Raw genomic sequence first — 17647 nt, forward strand, 5'->3', positions numbered from 1 at the left:
CGCAGGGAGAAAAACATTGCACACTGCGCATTTTCCCCCACGGCAAACACGTCCACCTCGGCCCATTCGTAACAGGCCCACAACTGTTGCACCACCTCCGGGTGTAACATCTATTCCCCGTATACCGGCGCGTCCCTGGACAAAAGGGCTTCGCCCATGTTCAGGACTATTGCCGCCTCTGTGCATCGCACAAACATCCTTGGGCTCAGAGAGAGGCCGAAAGAGAGCACACGGTATTCGTAACATATCCCCCGGAAAGGAAACCTCAGACACTTTCTGTGGGGAGGATATATCGGAATGTGGAAAAACGCGTCCTTGAGGTCAACAGATGTGAACCAATCGCCCTGTCGCACCAGGGAGGCATGCGTGAACCTGTATTTCCTGAGATATCTGTTTAGTGCACGTAAATCCAGAATAGTGCAAACCACCCCCCCACCTTATAGGAGGTGGGAGTCCCTGGCAGACGGACACGTTTCACCAGCCAATCAAGACTGGCAGATTGTAAAAAAATGCTTCTAGTGGCTGCAGATGGGAGTGTACCCCATTGTGAGACATCTCACAAAATATTATGAAATAGAACATGGAAAACATTAAAAGCTCTTGTAATAAAAATACAATATTGCAACTTTTTTGTAATGTAATTTGTATATGGTAAAAATAAAAGTCTGTATATGAGCAAATAATCTGTAGCTTAAAAACAAAAATACATGGATTTATTGATTTTATTTATTAAATTATTAATTTATTTAAATTAAAATGACGTATTAGTCTATACATTATGCCCAGTATGGAGGTAGCTTTGTGTATTTATTATTCAATAATAATTAAAAAAAAATGAAAAACTTTCAAAAAAGTGTTCAAATGCAAAATAAAAAAATGAGACCCAAATAATTGCATTTGAACACTTTTTCTTTGATTGAAAATGTTTATAATTATTATTATTGTTATTGAAATAAACTTTAACGATTGAAAAGATTTTTTTTTTTTTTTTCATTGGGATAAACTTTTTTTTATGATTGAAAAAGTTTTTTGTTTTGTTTTTTGTTTTTGTTTTTTTTTTAATAATAAAGACACCAATCTACCACCATAGCCCAGCAAAGATTAGTATGTGTTTTTAAATGAGTAAATCTTATTCCATTCTTGATGTTAAACCATGTTGTGCTCTCTGGTGGAAAAACCTAAAATGACATTCATGGCCGACAGAGGGCAGATGTTGCCTTATTATTCAGCAGCCAGATGTCGTTAAATAAATGAACAGAAGAAAAAAAAAAAAAAAAAAAAGGGAGCGAAAACCTTTTTGATTTTGATTGAGTAACTCCATTAACCACATTAATAAAACTACTTGGAATCATACAGGATTTGCTCAATAAAAACAATATACCTAAAAAAATAAAAATAAAAAAACACACTGCAGAGGGGGGGTCGCCAGTGGTTTATGTATTTTCCATTTCAAATGCCCTGAAGTCCAATTGACAGACATTTGTAAATTATAACCAGCTCTTTGGAGGCGAGACTGACAACACCTTGGAGACCACGAGCAATCATTTTCATCTCCATTTATCCAACCCCCACCCCTTTCCCCACCTGCCTCTCATTGGTTTATCACATTGAGGAGGCGGGTCTGTGCTTTGTCTAAAATAATGAGTATTCTTCTTCCCTGTGGCTAAGCAGACATTCGTTTATCTCCACTAAATGATGTGAAACACTGTGGAAAATGGAGTAATTAGAATTTGGGGATAATTAAAATTGTCCCATTTCGCTCCCTTTTCCCCTCACTCTTAAGTCAATGTGTGGATGAAGATTCAGGGTGAAATTATAGCAACGACAGCAGAAAAAAAATACACCCAAAGACATTCATTAGATTTCAAAACTCACTGTTTCTCTTGAATCTCATGCAGGTAAGGGTTTTTTTTTTTCCCTAAAAGAAGCTTTCTCATGTTCAAGGTGAGTGCAGGCCTCCCAGGCAGCAGGAGAGCTGGAAAAGCTGCTGGAAGCTACGTCGTGTCGTTTATGCAAATGAACGAACCACAGAGGAAACTACAGGGTTTTTACTCATGAAGAACTGCAAATGTGGACACTATAGAAGAGCGAGGAGAGATCATCAAACAATATGAAAAAGACGTCAATGACTGATAGGAGACACTCGGAAAGTAATGAAATAAAACATGTACAGTAGGTGGTGATATGCACCTATTCAAGTTGGTTGCAACACGCCAATAACCAAAGAAGAAGAAGAAGAAGATAGAAAACAAGTTGTAGCTACTAGTTGAAGGATAGTGTCAAGTTGTGTCAACATCTAAAAAGCTATAGAATAAAATAAAAAAAATACATTTAGCTATAGAAAGGTAAAATAAATATGATTTAATGAGATTAAGATCTTTGTAGTTGGTGCTGATCCCATTATAAGGCAGAGGTGTTACTCATTTTGGGGCCAAATATGAACCAGGTTGATCTCAAGTGGGCCAAAGATTTTAGGCAGGAAAACCAGCAATTTCATCATTATTGTGCCCAAAATTATATGCACATGAAGACCGTGCGACCGTGGCTCAGGTGGTAGAGGATCGTCTTCTGATCGAGAGGTTGGGGGTTCAATCCCAGTACCTGACTATGTGTCTAAGTGTCCTTGGGCAAGACACTGAACCCTAAGTTGCTCCCAGTGGTCGATTAGTGCCTTCATGGCAGTCCTGTCCCACTGGTGTGTGAATGTGAGAGTGATTGGGTGAATGAGCTGATGTGTAAAGCGCTTTGAGACTGCTTCAGTGTGGGGATAAAGCGCTATATAAATCAAGTCCATTTACCATTTATAATATCCAAGCAATAAATAACAGACCTGTAGGAATCTCACTTTAAATTTCCGTGATTTTGTGAAAATCTTTTACTTTCATTTGGAGACATTTTGTGAAATAATTTGAGTAAAATGCTTAATTTTGGAAAAAAAATGTAGTTTTTTTCAACAATTTATAGACTAAAAATGACTGCCATTGTGTAATATAAGCATAGGAAAACTATTGTGAAGTTTCAATAAATGTATCTTTTTATTTGAGGGACTGAGATGATTCATGTTTTCCCTCTGATTTTTAATCCTTGGGGCCAAATCAGAAGCTTTAAAGGGCCAGATTTGGCCCCCGGACCTTGAGTTTAACACATGTGCATCAGTAGCAGCGAGAAGAACATTAAAGTGATTGGATGAGTTCCATGACTTCCAATGGATTTGTTGAACAGTTCTTCCTACTCTGCATAAAAGTGGCTGAAAAGTATTTCACAACCTAATTCCACATCTGCACTTGGGATGTAGTCGGACACATCTGGAGATAAAATGTAGCTTTTAAAGTTTATCCAACAAGTTAATCCAAACTGCCTTCTTTTTCCTTTTTCTGTCAGACTTTTTAGGCAACAAGCCATAAATTGTAAAATCTAACATAGTGGATCCATTAATAATTGGTCACCCATCATTGAAGGATTTGAAAACTAATTCAAAACACATTACACATGAATGTACTTGACAAAAGTTCTATGAAATTATTTGAATAAATTAAATGTTTTTTGTTGAAAATATTGGGAAATATTTTATCCAACGTGATCTTAAAATCCCAGTGGCCTTTAAACGTTGCATAATGACTTTTTAAAAAGTTGAACAACTAACCGACCATTTCTAACAACTCAAACAAATCAATGAGACTTAAACAGGCCTCCCGTTCCCATGAAGCCAGTGTGGCTGCCCTCGCTGTCTGTACCGCTCTCATCTTGTGCTTCCAACTAATGAAACACATCCCAGTTACAGAACCAAAACCCAGTCTAGACTGGAGTCAAACCATAGTCTGTCCTCCTTTACAGCCTAAAGTTCACTGACACACATTTATATATGAGAAAGCCCATTGCCTCCATCTCCCTCTTTGGTTCACATCAGGACCATCAAGCAGAGGTCCACGGAATGTTTCCGGTGGTTATTGGCTATCAGACATCGCCATGGTAATGGCCGTGACAACCGTATCCAAGGGAGGGGAGGAGGGGACGCAGAGTCTCCCAGCAATCACAGCGGCAACCTTGATCCCACTCGACATGATCTTAATTAGAAAGTGATGCCGCTCACTCACTCTTTCAATCACCTGTCTATCTGTCTCGCATCCTACACACACATGTGCACATCCACAACATGCACGACACACACACACCTGATAGACCCCGTGTGCAGACCTAATAGTCCCACACATCGCACAATCCAGCTGAAAATATCACAGTTTGGCAACAGGAAATCCGCATTTTATGAAAAAACAGAAATATACGTTAGATGTAGCCATTTAATTGAAGGAGAAAATGTGTGTTTTTATTCAGAATGAGGAATCAACTGAGCATCCTCAACCATTTTATTTTTCTTTACACTTTAAAGTGTAATTACACACTAAAACCACTTCATTCTGCTCAATACATATATGATTAGGTATAAAGTAATGGACGAAGTATTTAAAATTAGTGTTTCTAGTTGTAAAATGTCGCAGTGACTGCCCTCTATGGGTTGAATGCCGCTAATGCAATTTAATTTTGCTATTGGCTGAGATTAGATCAGTGAGATCACTAACCGTCACTGTTGGCCCTAGGGCTGGGCAATAAAGACCAAAACTCATATCTCAATATTTTTTCCTCAAAATGGTGATATACGATATATTTATATATTTTGATACTTTTAAATCAAATGAAGTCTGACCAGAAAGACAATTTAGGGTTAAATTTGCAGATGCAAAATGCCACATTTATTAACAAACAGCTGCACAATATGTACCACTTTTGGCTTTTTCTCCTCTAAGGGACAGCACGTGTGAGTGAGTTCCGTAGTGTGGCTTGTTTAGGGGAAGGTCTGAGTTAGGACGCACTCAATGATCTAACTGTGCGTTAAATGCTGTTCTGAGAAGTAGTAAAAGCAGCGACTCCAGAAACAAACAAAAAAAAAAATATATATATATATATATCGATATAGGCAACATTGTCTATACTGCCAAAATATAAAACTCGATATATTTTGAATCTTGATATATCGCCTAGCCCTAGCTGGCTTCGCCCCTTCTATAAAAGATCTCACAGCCCTCATACTGTGATTTAGCCCATAATCAAGGTATTTTTTAAATTTTTATTTTCCCCCCTAGTGGCAGGTCAGCCACTAGGGGGGGAAAACTCACATAAACTGCTCTCCTCCCAATATCCTATCAGTCTATTTACATCCGATAGCCTCTGTCTGCATGAGTGCATGAATTTATAGGGTGCTCAATCCAAGGTTGTTGCGTTTTTAATTTAATGTGTTTCCAATTATTCCAATAAGTTACTTTAATTACATTTTACTGCAATAATTTTAAAACAATGAAAACAATCAACACATCTGCTTTAGTAGGTTTTTTTGGTTTATTTGTTGACATTTTTCTTCATAATGAGAGATTTACTCACTTTTGGTATGATATATTACCAAAGTACTTCTCTAAAAATGGTATAACTTGTCTTTAATAAGACTTACTTTGGGGATTTTCCCCCTAGTGGCAGATCAGTAAAAACCTTGGGGTGTACTTACACTAACAATTTCTTAGTTTCTATCTAAACATAAAATGCTGTATCTTTTCCCTCAACGACAAACTGTGGTTTAACAATAGAAAGAATTCACACCCCACGCGCTGGTCTGTGTTTTACTGTCATGACGCATCCGAGTGGGTGTGTTCCAAACTTCTTTCTCAGAATAAAGAAACTGTTAATCCTTTAATCTTTTGCTTGCACGCGTCTCTCTGAGCATGTGTCTACAGTACATATCAATAATGTATTTATTTGCGACGTCCTACCTTCAGTCTGGGGCTGAGCAAGGTTTTATCCTCGGGATGATCTCCTGGGCTTTGTGGGGTCAGCAGCATTTCTTCCACCATAGTGACATCAGGGCTGTCCAGTGTCAACCCAGGTACTTCATCAAGGATGTCCTCTACAAATTGAGTAAAATACAGATTAAAACCGTCAATGGTGCACAAAAGGAATTGGCTATGCACACAATTTTTTGTCTCATAACTAATAATTCTGAGCCTCGGAAATTCTTTGGACAACCTTGGTGTTGAATTTGCATCCCTCGTCCCTGCATTAAAAAGAAAAAAAACTTCCTTTTTTATACTCTTTTGATAAATATACGGTTAATTTGCTCATGACATCATCCGTAACCTCATCTGTCTGCTGAATAATTTGATTCTCTCTGACCCTTTGCATATGGCTCTCCTTCCAATGATGACAGCCCCCCACACAGCTCAAGGATTCATATTAATATTCATGCACTTCACAGTCCCAGAGTAAACAATCCCAGCTTGTCATCCTGTGCTCTGCGAGCCTCAGATCACTGGGAATACAAATTGTGCCCTTGCACGAATAAAAAAAAAAAAGTGCAGGTCAGAGGAAGGCTGGCAGCTCCCTGCAGGTTAAGCAACAGACAGCAAACCGTGCATAATTAGTAGCTTTCACCCTATAGGTTACTGCACAACTCTGCGGTTAATGCATTTTATTGAAACTCGTAACAAGAAATAGGCTGTGATGATTATACAAAGACAGCAGAAAAACAACAGAGACATTTGTTGCGCGTTAAGGAAAATATATCTGTTGCGCAACAGCTCGAAGTATAAGAACTGGCTGCTTTCGTAGCTCAGTTTTGTGATGCATGATGCATTGTAATTTAGCTGGGGTTTGCCCGAGCCAACATCAACACCTCATGAAGCAAAACATTTATTTTGATCTTGAAATGAAACTGGAAACAGAGCCGACATTATTTTAGAGTAGGTGAGAATATTTTGTGCTTACTTGCTCAATACACAATGGGGTCATTGCTTGTCATTTTACAAATAGCCCAAGCACTTCGCCTCAAAACATTCTGAAATTTGAACCAATTGTTCCATGGTTATCCATTAGGCACACTGTAGAGATATGGACAATTTAGTGAGAGGGGTTGGTGTCCATTTTCGCTCGTCCATATTTTTCTTCCATTTTCAGGTTCCAATATCTCAGGCACTACATCACATTGGAAACTGAAATTTGGCATAGTAATACAGCTCTACCTGCTTTCGCAGAATATACAAAAATATATGCTATACATCCTATATGATGGACATGCCAGCCCCCACAAAACTGGAAAAAAGTTAATGTGGTTTGGGTCTGGAACATGTTTGTGCCTTCAGTAAACAACTTTGCATATGCCTCAGCTCCCTGTAATTTAATCGTCTTTGAATTACGTACATAGACTGTTCACGTCACTAATGATTAGTCACAGATACGCATTGGTTCTTGGGTGACAGTCTCCTGAAATCCGAAAAAAAAAAAACTTTTTCTTTTATTATTTTCATTGGCCCACAACTGCATGTGGGAATGTAAGAACAAATCTGATCTCTGTTTTAATTTAATGTATAAAAATGACTCTTTCTTGGGAAATAAAACACTTTTTTTTTTTGGACCCCAACTTTGGGTTATTTCACCACTCGCGGATATTGAAAATCCTTTACATGAGGCCATTGTAGCTTTCCCTCTGTGTCTTACAATCATTTATTAGGTAATTTTTTTACATTCCCACTTATTTATATTGCATGGGATGTCCTGAAAATGTGTTGATGGAATGACCCAATGATTACTTTACTTATCAGGGACCTTAGGTCTTACCTTGGCTCTGTGAGAATACATCTGTGCTGTGGTTCTGATCCCCATCAGTGCGTCGGGGTGGAAGAGAGCACAGCACCCGAGGGTCCAGCTGGGGCACAGAGCTCACACTCAAGGTCAAGGCTTGGTTCACAAATGCAGCTTTCATGTCGTCGACTTGGAGAGCAGATGCAGGTTTACCGTTGAGAAGCAGGACCTCGTCCCCTTCTTTCAGACCTGGTGGAGAATGAAATGAAACCTAATTAATGCCTATGAGAAGAAACTGTTTCTCCTTCAAGTAAAATGGATTCGGAGGGAAGTGTACGGCAACAGAATGAACCGACCTGAATAAACGAAACCTCAACTTAACATAGAAGACTAAATTAATCACGCTGGAACTAGAATGAATCAATAAAACATGATGTTATTTTGTTATTTGCACAAATGATGTGAAAAAAACAAACTTTAACAGCATACTTCACAACAGCAGCTTAGTGAGACTTGATACACACACACACACATACACACTTGTGTGCACAAAGACATTAAAAATGCATCATTGATCGCTTGAGGCAAACACCAATGTTGGATGGTTTCCTTTCTATTCCCACCCTGTCATGGCGAATTTGATCAGTGTGGATCTACGTGGATAAAAACACACAGCTTCACCCTCTCTTCACCCACTTGTGCCAGACAGGTGGCGCTCAATCAACCAATCAATTAGCAGCCTTTCCTCATGAATAAGCCTGAGTGGCTGTGACAGCTGCTTAGTTTAACCTGCCCCTTCAGTCAGTGCGGCATCATTTCAACGCTGTCACAGGCGTTTTTAGCTCCTTTTTCCTCTCCTGTTGTGCCACTTCATAACGCCTCCGTCCTTGTTATCCAAACAGTAGACCTTCTGTGTTATATATAGCTTACATAAACAGACACACACACACACTGACATACAAGCTTACATAAATACACAAAAGGCAGTTAGCCGTAAGTGATGACCTAGTTTAGTTGTCTGGGATGTGAAATGTCAGCTGTGGCAGAAATCTTTATAGGACGAGAGAAATAACCCTCCAGCAAAACACTTTGTGTGTGTATAACTGTATGTGTGCGTGTGTGTTTCATGTGTGTGTGGCTGCTGAGAAAAGGAGGGGGGGGGGAAATTGCAGCGGGAGACGGAAAAAGCCCCTTTAGGGCTCCTTGTCCGGGGCTGGCCTGCTTCTACCTTGTAGAAACTGAAGCGTAATCTCTTTCATTCCCTATTGTCCTCATGCTTATTAAAGCACACATGCACAGGCTCCGAGCAGTGTGCACGCACGCAGGCCTGCTACAGCCATTCTCATATCTACTGATACTGTGATTTAGCAAAATATGGTCTAATATTGTAAAACAAGGAGTCATTTATTAGCTTTTACTTTCCATATGGACATGAATTGACTAAAGCTCAATCACACACATGAATTCCCTCTGCCATGTTAATTTCTTGACATTTCTATTGAATCCAGGGTTTAGTAAAATACAAAGATCAGGGACTGGAGGTTTGGTCTCTAGAGGCTCAGATATTCAAAGCAAAGAAAAAAGATAAAAGCCTTAAAATAAAATAAAAATTATAGTAACTGAGAGGAATCTGGCTTTTACAATAACATGGAGTAATATTTAAGGCTCTAAAAGTGTGCAATGGTATCTGGCAGCAAGACCTAAACAGCCATTTTTATTTCTTGTTGATTTTAAGGTCCAGTCTTATTGAGTAACTTGTTCATCTATCCATGAAAATGTATTTGAATCTGGATAATTTCAAGATTAAGTCAATATTTTGATTCACTATTGTCGGGATGTGTGTATATCTCTACTTCTGAACAACTGCAGCTTTGTTGTATTACACCATATGAAGCAGTACAAAGGGGCTGTAGTAGTACTTTATGCAAAATCATAAATTCAAACATAGGAGTTGCAGTTTAACACGCACATTTAAAGTGTAAGTACACCCCCACGTTTTTGCTGACCTGCCACTAGGGGGAAATTCAAAAAATGCCTGGATTATGGGTGTTGCTCCTCAAGTATTTAAAGGGGACATATCATGGTTTTAAATCCTTCCTTTTTACATATAAATCATACAGTTGTGGTCTATATAATGCGGAACTGCAATGCTTGGGTCTGAATTCCTCATTATTATAGCTCCACCCCTTTTCTACCCCTTTTCTGATGTGCTTCTAAGAGCAACTCGTTTTGGTGCGGTCTCTTTAAATGCAAATGAGACACTTCATACCCCGCCCCCTCTCGGTTCAACTCCACCCTGCTCGACCATTTTTGTAGTTTGATAGAAGAGATACGGCTATGTAGCGGCGCATAAACTTTTTATTCAGAGGTTATTTACAAAATGTCAACAACAGAAGACTTGTCCATCCAGCCTTACATGTTTGAGCCAGAGTCTGACCCAGCGGAGCGAGATGAAAATGAAGATGATGAACCTGCAGAACCCTAACAAGTGAGCTAACACAAGCACCGAGCTAACGCTAGGGCCAAGCTAACGTCACAAAATGCATTTTAATACAGTCTTTTCAAAGACAAAAACGGCAAAATGAAATGACTAATGAAAACTTTAGACTTAAATTAAATCACGTAGGCCATATCATCAAGAATCTAAAACGAGCACACAGCGCTAACATATGAAGACGGTGCAACTGCTAATGCTAACAAAACAATGACAGGGACGTCTTATCATCACACTTTTTAGCGTTATTTACAGCTTACCGAAGTGCTCTGTTCGTTGTCTCCAAAGATAGAAGGAATTGAACCCTCAATCAGACAAAGTCTTTGGCAAATCCTTCTTTATACTGGCGGAGGTTGCAGTAGCAGTCATCCTTGAAGTGCTTCGCGCACACAAAAATGACCTTACCCACAGATGTGGGTACATTTCCGTGAAAAATAAAACTCAACCAGGCACTTTGAAAAGGTTCTGATGCTGGGAGACGGTGTAAAGAAGCGTGTGGGTTACTACATCCAACAACCCAACATTTTGACTTATCCTCTCGTAACTTCGGCATCCTTGAGCTTGGACTACAAAATAAAAGCGAGAAATAAAAATGGCGGATTGCTCGAAGTGTTGGACCTGGAGTTGATGTACTAATTTGGCAGTTTCGCTGCAAATACTGTGATGTAATAGTTCAAAAAATGTAATAGAGAATAGAAAAATCAAAACAGATTGAAAAATATGAGTAAAACAGAATATGAAGATATCTACGGAGCACCTGAAGAGACTAATTTGATTTTTTCTGTACTTCTAAGCACTCTAAATATACAACAAAATGCATTTAAGGGCTAAAAAAGTGGATTTAGCATGATATGTCCCCTTTAAGACACACCCAGTTACAGCAGCTCTGCCCGCACAGCACTGCACAGTTCCACGTGGAGCTGTCAATCAATGCTCACTGAGGGCTGTGACAGGAGGAAAGGAGTCCCTCCTCCCATCTTTTTGTTCAAATCTCAATCGTACTTTGTCGAAATTTAGAAATATTGCTTTTATTTTGCGAAAATCTGTAATGGAAACCCAGGTACTGACAGTTAGAGGACAGTCGCTGACATTTTATAACTAAAATCAATAAACTACATTACTTCATACCTAATCATATATGTATTCAGCAGAAAGAAATGGTTTTAAGGTGTGCTTACATTTTAATAGTTTAAGTTGTACAATGTCATGCACATGTCAGCTAAATGTATCTAGTTATCAAAAGATTTAAAAAATCAATTTGTATTATTTTTCTCCCATTTCTGTGATATCAGTTTCGCGAGTACAAATTTTCTGAAATATATATATATATATTGTTTTTTATTTTTTTTATTTTTAAGCCTTTGTACCTTTAGCTGAAGCCATTCCTTCTGCTTTCACATCCGCGATGTGAAGATGCTGCGTCCCATCCTCATCTATGACAACCACAGAGAAACCTACACATATGGAATATCAAGGCAAGGCAAATGTATTTGTATAGTGTATTTCAGACTCAAGGCAATGCAATGTGCTTTACATGATGAAAAAGTTACAATCAGCAGTAAAAACATTTAATATCAGACACACATTTTTTTTTCCATCCTCCTTGAAGTATTTTTGACTGCAGCAGAAAAAAAACAGCACAAAAAACATCAATTAAATGCACATTAGCTCACCCTCGGTCATCCCATTCCAGTCATTAACACAGCGTGACTCGATAAAGTCCCTTATAAAATCAATTGGATATAGAATTGAAAAGTGTGTCAGTAACAGAGTGCTATTAAGAGAGAAAAGTGCGTACCGTATCCAACAGTGCAGGACTCGGCTTTGTCAAACTGGATCCTTTTAGTGGCTTTGGGGCAAATCTCAATTTCTTTGTAAATCTGGACACAAAAAAAGGGAACAACATAAATTTTTTTGGGATAGACTTTAAAACCTCTTAAGCCCCAGCCACTTTGCTCCGAAAAATCACATACCCATAACAAATAACGTTTTTCTAAGCTTCTATATGACCTACATAGCTATTTTTTGTTCAGATTGAATTAGGACCCTTAGTGGTTACATATGATGTGACATTTTAGAAATAGATGATAATGAGTGACAATGAATCATATTTTAAATACAGAAATCTGTAGTCTGGCCTAAAAAAACCTAAAGATTTACATCAAATATAAAGCCAATTCTCATTAGGGAAGGCTAAAAAATAAGCTGAAAAAATTGAACTAATGTATGGACATCAACTGCAACAAGTTTGGTGATAATAATAAACAATAGGCCAAAGATACACATATTTTGTACAAAAAAGTTCAGGCGGAAGCTCACTTTGCCACAACTGTGCAAAAGTTTTCCACGAGTTTGGAAACAAGTGTATAACTGTAATATGTCAGTCAAATTGATTCTGGAGAGGTATAGATTGTGTGATTTCATTCATTCTTTACAACATTAAGACCCGTGAGAGTCAATGAAGCTGGAGCTGCCCCCGCCGGCGGGTCCATTGAAGCTGAAGAGGTTAAAAAAGGAAGTTTTTTTTCTTTTTGAAGGATAAGGTCAAGGTACTGCTAGTGGTTGTAATAAAGAATGAATGGCCTCATGTATTATTCTCTGCTACTTAGCAGAGTGATTGCAAGTGAAGGCCGTGGGGGTCAAAATCTAGGTCAGGTCGGCAAAGCGAGTGCGCACTGCGACATGGCTTTGACCTCGCGACATAGACACAGCAGTGTGTATGTAAACGTCCACAGTGTGTAATAGACTTCAGTGAAGGAGCCATAATATTGTAATATTATAGGCTGAGGATGAAAGAGAGAGTGAAAAGAGACGCTGATCAAAGCGAGGAGATAAAACAGCTTTCGAGGAGGCGAAGCCAGTTACACAATGATGCTTTGAGAGAGATTTCAGTGTCACCTTCAAAAGCATCATCTCAAAGAGAATTTCATCAGGGGAGGGGGGGGTGGGGGGGAGGGGGGTGTCACTGCAGTTGAATAATGTAAAGGTGAACAGTGACTGTGATTGTGTATATGAATAATAAGGAAAGTCCAAACGGAGACAGAAACATAAACATACACACGTACGGGTAGTTAGCATCGCACAACAATAAAAAGGTTACATTATTCATTGCATTTGTAATAGTGTTTCTTTTGGGATTTTGTAACTAGAGTAAATTAAATTAGCAGCCAAGTCACAAAACATAAAGAAGCTCACATCTATATCGTCTGATGAAGAAACTGAAATGAATAAATAATAGGGTGACGACCTAACAATCCAGATGGGACAGCTAGCCAAACAAAAGTGCAGAAAAACATTAAAAAACTCTGAATGACTCCTGCAGTGGATTGTTTAGTATAATGGTTCTCAAACTTTTTTGCCTCCAGTATGACTTTTCTCTTATTTCTGAATCCAAGTACCCCCTTAGTCCGACTACAACATTTTGCTTAGAAAACTATTTGAAAACAACTATAGAGCAAAATGATGGAATGAATGAGTGAAAACACACACTTTAAAGAATCTCATTCTGTAAATAAGTGGAAAGAAACAGGATCTAGTTCCCAACCTTTTTTGGATTGTGACCCCATTTTAATATCAAGAATTTCTGGCGACGCCAAAGACAATTCTTTTCTAGAATTAGTTTTTGATGTTGAGCTCAGATTTTTTTTTTTTTTACTGCATTTTAGTTTAACTAGATTCATATTTCACAAAGTGAAAGTATAGAAATAATTATTTAAGAATGTGTGTTGTTTTAACTTTTTTTTTTAAAAACAAATAATCATTAAAAAATTTCAAAAGTCTATTTACATTTTTCAGAAATTTCAATCTGTGCATTAGTACAGGAAAAAAACAGAGGGTTTCTGTGAATGTGTTGTCATTTTTGTTGTTCTATGTATGTTGTATTGTAGTTTTGTGTATTTCTCTGGTCCTTTTGTATATTTCGCTGTAGTATTGGGTACTTTTTGTAGTCATTTTGCATATTTTTGTTGTCCTTTTTGTATATATTTTTTTGCGCTGTTATTTTTGTATGTATCTTGGACTAAAATTAGATTCTAGTACATGTAAGAACAGAAAAAAATTCAGACAGTTAAAAATATACAGAAACATGACATAAAAAGGTCCATCAAATGTTTTCTTTAGATCAATAAATAGATTAAAAAAAAACAAAAAACAAAATGTATACATTATTTAAGATTGGTAAAAAAAAAAAAAAAATAATGTATATTTCCAAGGTCTATCACTGATTACTGATTGGTTAAAGTGGAACCAGCTGATACTAAATAACAAGAGCGAAAACCTCTGCCAAGCAAGCACCAATGATCCTCTTTTCCAGATGTTTGCAGTTATCTGGATCATTGATCCCGATCATAGTACTGATTATTCACACTAGAAACTTCTATCCACATTAATAATAACGATATGTTGAAAAGTGGAATCTGGATCTGATCCTGATGAAACTCAGTGCGGTTATTGTGGAACCGACCTGATGTAACTGAGTCAAACTTCATAAAGATCAGTCAATTACGAACAGAGATCTGAACTATCATTATTAGCTATCGCCAATGATGAGAGATTTAAACTGATACAGAATCACTATATTGGTCTGGATCCACTCCAAACTCATTTTAATTCAAGGGCCAAATACGAAGCAGTTTAATCTCAAGCGGGCCACAGATTTTATACAAAAAAATTAGTAATTTCAACATTACTGTGCCATAGTTAGCGCTTCTACGTATACATAAAATAGTAAATGTTAAAAAAAAGACCATATCCAAGCAATAAGTGACAGATATCGGTCCCAAATTTACTAGATTTTGTGACCAATTTCTATAACATCATAATTTGAGTAAAATTGAAGGATTTTGTAAGAATTTTGAGTTTTTTCCATTGTTTAACATTAATAAAATAACTATAATCATGTGATATAAGCACTGTTTCAATTACACAATGATCCATGTTTTCTCTGACATTTTTACTTTCTCCTGTGGGCCGAATTAGTTGCTGAAAAGGGCTGGATTTCTATCTCTCTATCTTTGGTTTAAATGTTGTCAAAATCAGCTAAATACTTCAAACAGACCAAAAAACACATACACTAATGCCAGTTAAAATATACCTCCTTTAAAAAAATAACTGGCTTTATAATGGGTTTTTATTATGTAATTGAACTATTCTAGACAACATTGCTTATAGAAGATATGACAAGATGGGAAACTTTATTAAGAAACACTGTGAAACTAGTAGAACATTGTGCGTTAGGTGCTGCCTGTGATTGGTTATTGGATTGATGGATGGATGAATGAATTCAACGTTTCCTCACCAGGTCGGCGATGTCTTCTTCCAGTTTTGGAACGTAGTAAAGCATTTGGTCATCAACCCACACCTTCAAACGCAGGTAGTGTCCCGACGGCTCTAAGTTATGTGTCTGGGAGCACAAGGACAACACAGTAAGAAAACAACAGTTTAAACAACATACATTGCTGTTGAAAAATATGGTAAACAGCTTACATGTTTTACACACATTTTAAAGACTCTCATTTTGTAAATAAGTGAAATGAAACAGTATTTAGTGCCTCCAGAATAGATGTATTTCTATAGGTTTTTTTTTTTTAAATCATTTACGGTCATCTTCCTCCTGATGTGGGACCAAGACTGACCTTTGTATTTTCAGTTTATATTCTAATCAAGATCATTTATATCATCACTTTGTGTGTTTTTGATGTCATTTTTGTGTATTGCTGGTGTTAAATTATTCTCTCCCTCAGTGTGTGTGTTTTTGGTGTCGTTTGGTTGTATCTTATGTCGTTTTGTATGTTTCTCTGTTATTTTTATGTATTTTGTAGTGATCTTGTGTGCTTTTCTCTTATTTAGTGTGTCTTTGTTGTCGCTTTGTGTGTTGCTGGCAATAGTAAGTATTTTACGCTCTTAGTGCGTGTGTTTTTGGTGTCATTTTGTGTATTTTGCTGTTGTTTATCTGTTCTTTTTATTATTCAGTATATTTTCTCTTATTTTGGGTGTTTTTGTTGTCGTTTTGTGAGTTGCTGGTAATATTATTTATTATATAAACCACCATATTTTCAATACTTTCATTTGGTAATTTCTCTCTCACTCTCTCATGTACCCCCTGTAGTGCCATCGCATACCCCTGTTTGAGAAACACTGCAGTCCAGGCATCCCCTGCCCTATAGAGCTCAAACAACATAGACATGAAGCTATGTGAGTGTACCACATCTCTCGTCATGTACACACGTCAGACATGGACACTTTGAATTACACGCTCCAGCTCCTCATGACATATTTATGGCATGCATATGCGCCTGGTTTTATATATACAACACAACAGATCCCCTCGGTGACATAAAGATGGATCATTAGGCATCACCGCACTCATGTATCTTTGACTGAGACCAATTAGGGAGAGGAGGAGATCAGGAGCGGTGGTAGTTGACAAGCCTACGAACGAGGGATTGGATGTTTCAACATACCACACATAAAGTATAGAGGTTGTATGCCACAGAGGGAAAGGAAGATAAAGACTGTCTTTATCCACCATTATAAAGATAAATCTCTGAAGGAGAGTGTTTTGAAAAAAATGTAAAGGACAAACTCTACAATCACATTCTAACACGTTTCCTTTTGGGTAGCTGTTAGCGGGCCGTAAATTATGGAGCATAAATAAACGTTATCTAACTACTTGTAATGTTCTTTCTAAACTAGTTAAAGGCAGGCTTTCCAAGGTCGTGTATATATGCGCAATCCAGATCTGATCTGAATGAACCTTGGTGGGGTAATTGAGGAACCAACTCAACATAACTGAGTCAAATTTCATAAAGATCGGTCAATTACAAACCAAGATGTGAATTTTTGAAATTTTGCCAATGATGAGAAATTTGGATTTTTAGATTATTTGAACTGATCCAGAATCAGTTTATTCATCCAGATCCACGTCCAAAATTAAATGGAATCTTTCATGCTGTAAGGTCAATCAATGGTTGAAATTTTATCATTTTGATGAAATCCTGCTAACATACAAACAACAAATAATAACAAAAAAATGCCATAAAGTAGGGGTGTCAAACTCATTTTAGTTCAGGGGCCAAATATGGAATATTTTGATCATAAGTACGCCCCGGATTTTAAGCGGGAAAATAAACAATTTCAACATTAATGTGCCCAAGATTGCATTTCCAGTTTTAAATTAGATATTAAGCAATAAGTGACAATGTCCTTTGATTTATTTGTTTTCTGACCAATTTTTATTTAATTTGGGGAAAATTTTGTGGAATAATTTGAGAAAAAATGCAGGATTTTGGAAGAATGTAGAGTTCTTTCAACACCAATTTACAACTGAATGAGTCGGTAATTTACACAATGATTAATGATTTCTCTGTAATTTTTCAGTTTCTCCAGCAGGCCAAATTGGATGTTCTGAAGAGCCAGATTTGGCTCCCGGGCCTCGAGTTTGACACATATGCCATAAAGTTTTACCTCTTTGGTGGTGGTAATAATAGATGTGAACTCTTTGCATTTGTTATATATACAGACAATGGAGATAAT

At 37.4% G+C, this 17647-nt stretch overlaps 1 protein-coding gene across 1 annotated transcript in view; it reads right to left on the reverse strand.

Moving 5' to 3' along the window:
- Positions 1–17647, reverse strand: part of LOC114475449 (T-lymphoma invasion and metastasis-inducing protein 1-like) — a 71535-nt gene that overhangs the window by 17887 nt on the left and 36001 nt on the right. Inside the window, 5 exon segments of the mRNA XM_028466235.1 lie at positions 5817–5950; positions 7657–7869; positions 11482–11568; positions 11913–11994; positions 15411–15515. Of these exon segments, the coding sequence (XP_028322036.1) occupies positions 5817–5950; positions 7657–7869; positions 11482–11568; positions 11913–11994; positions 15411–15515 (621 nt within the window).

The sequence above is a fragment of the Gouania willdenowi genome, chromosome 14, assembly GCF_900634775.1.
Source record: "Gouania willdenowi chromosome 14, fGouWil2.1, whole genome shotgun sequence".
Classification (NCBI taxonomy): Eukaryota; Metazoa; Chordata; class Actinopteri; order Blenniiformes; family Gobiesocidae; genus Gouania; species Gouania willdenowi.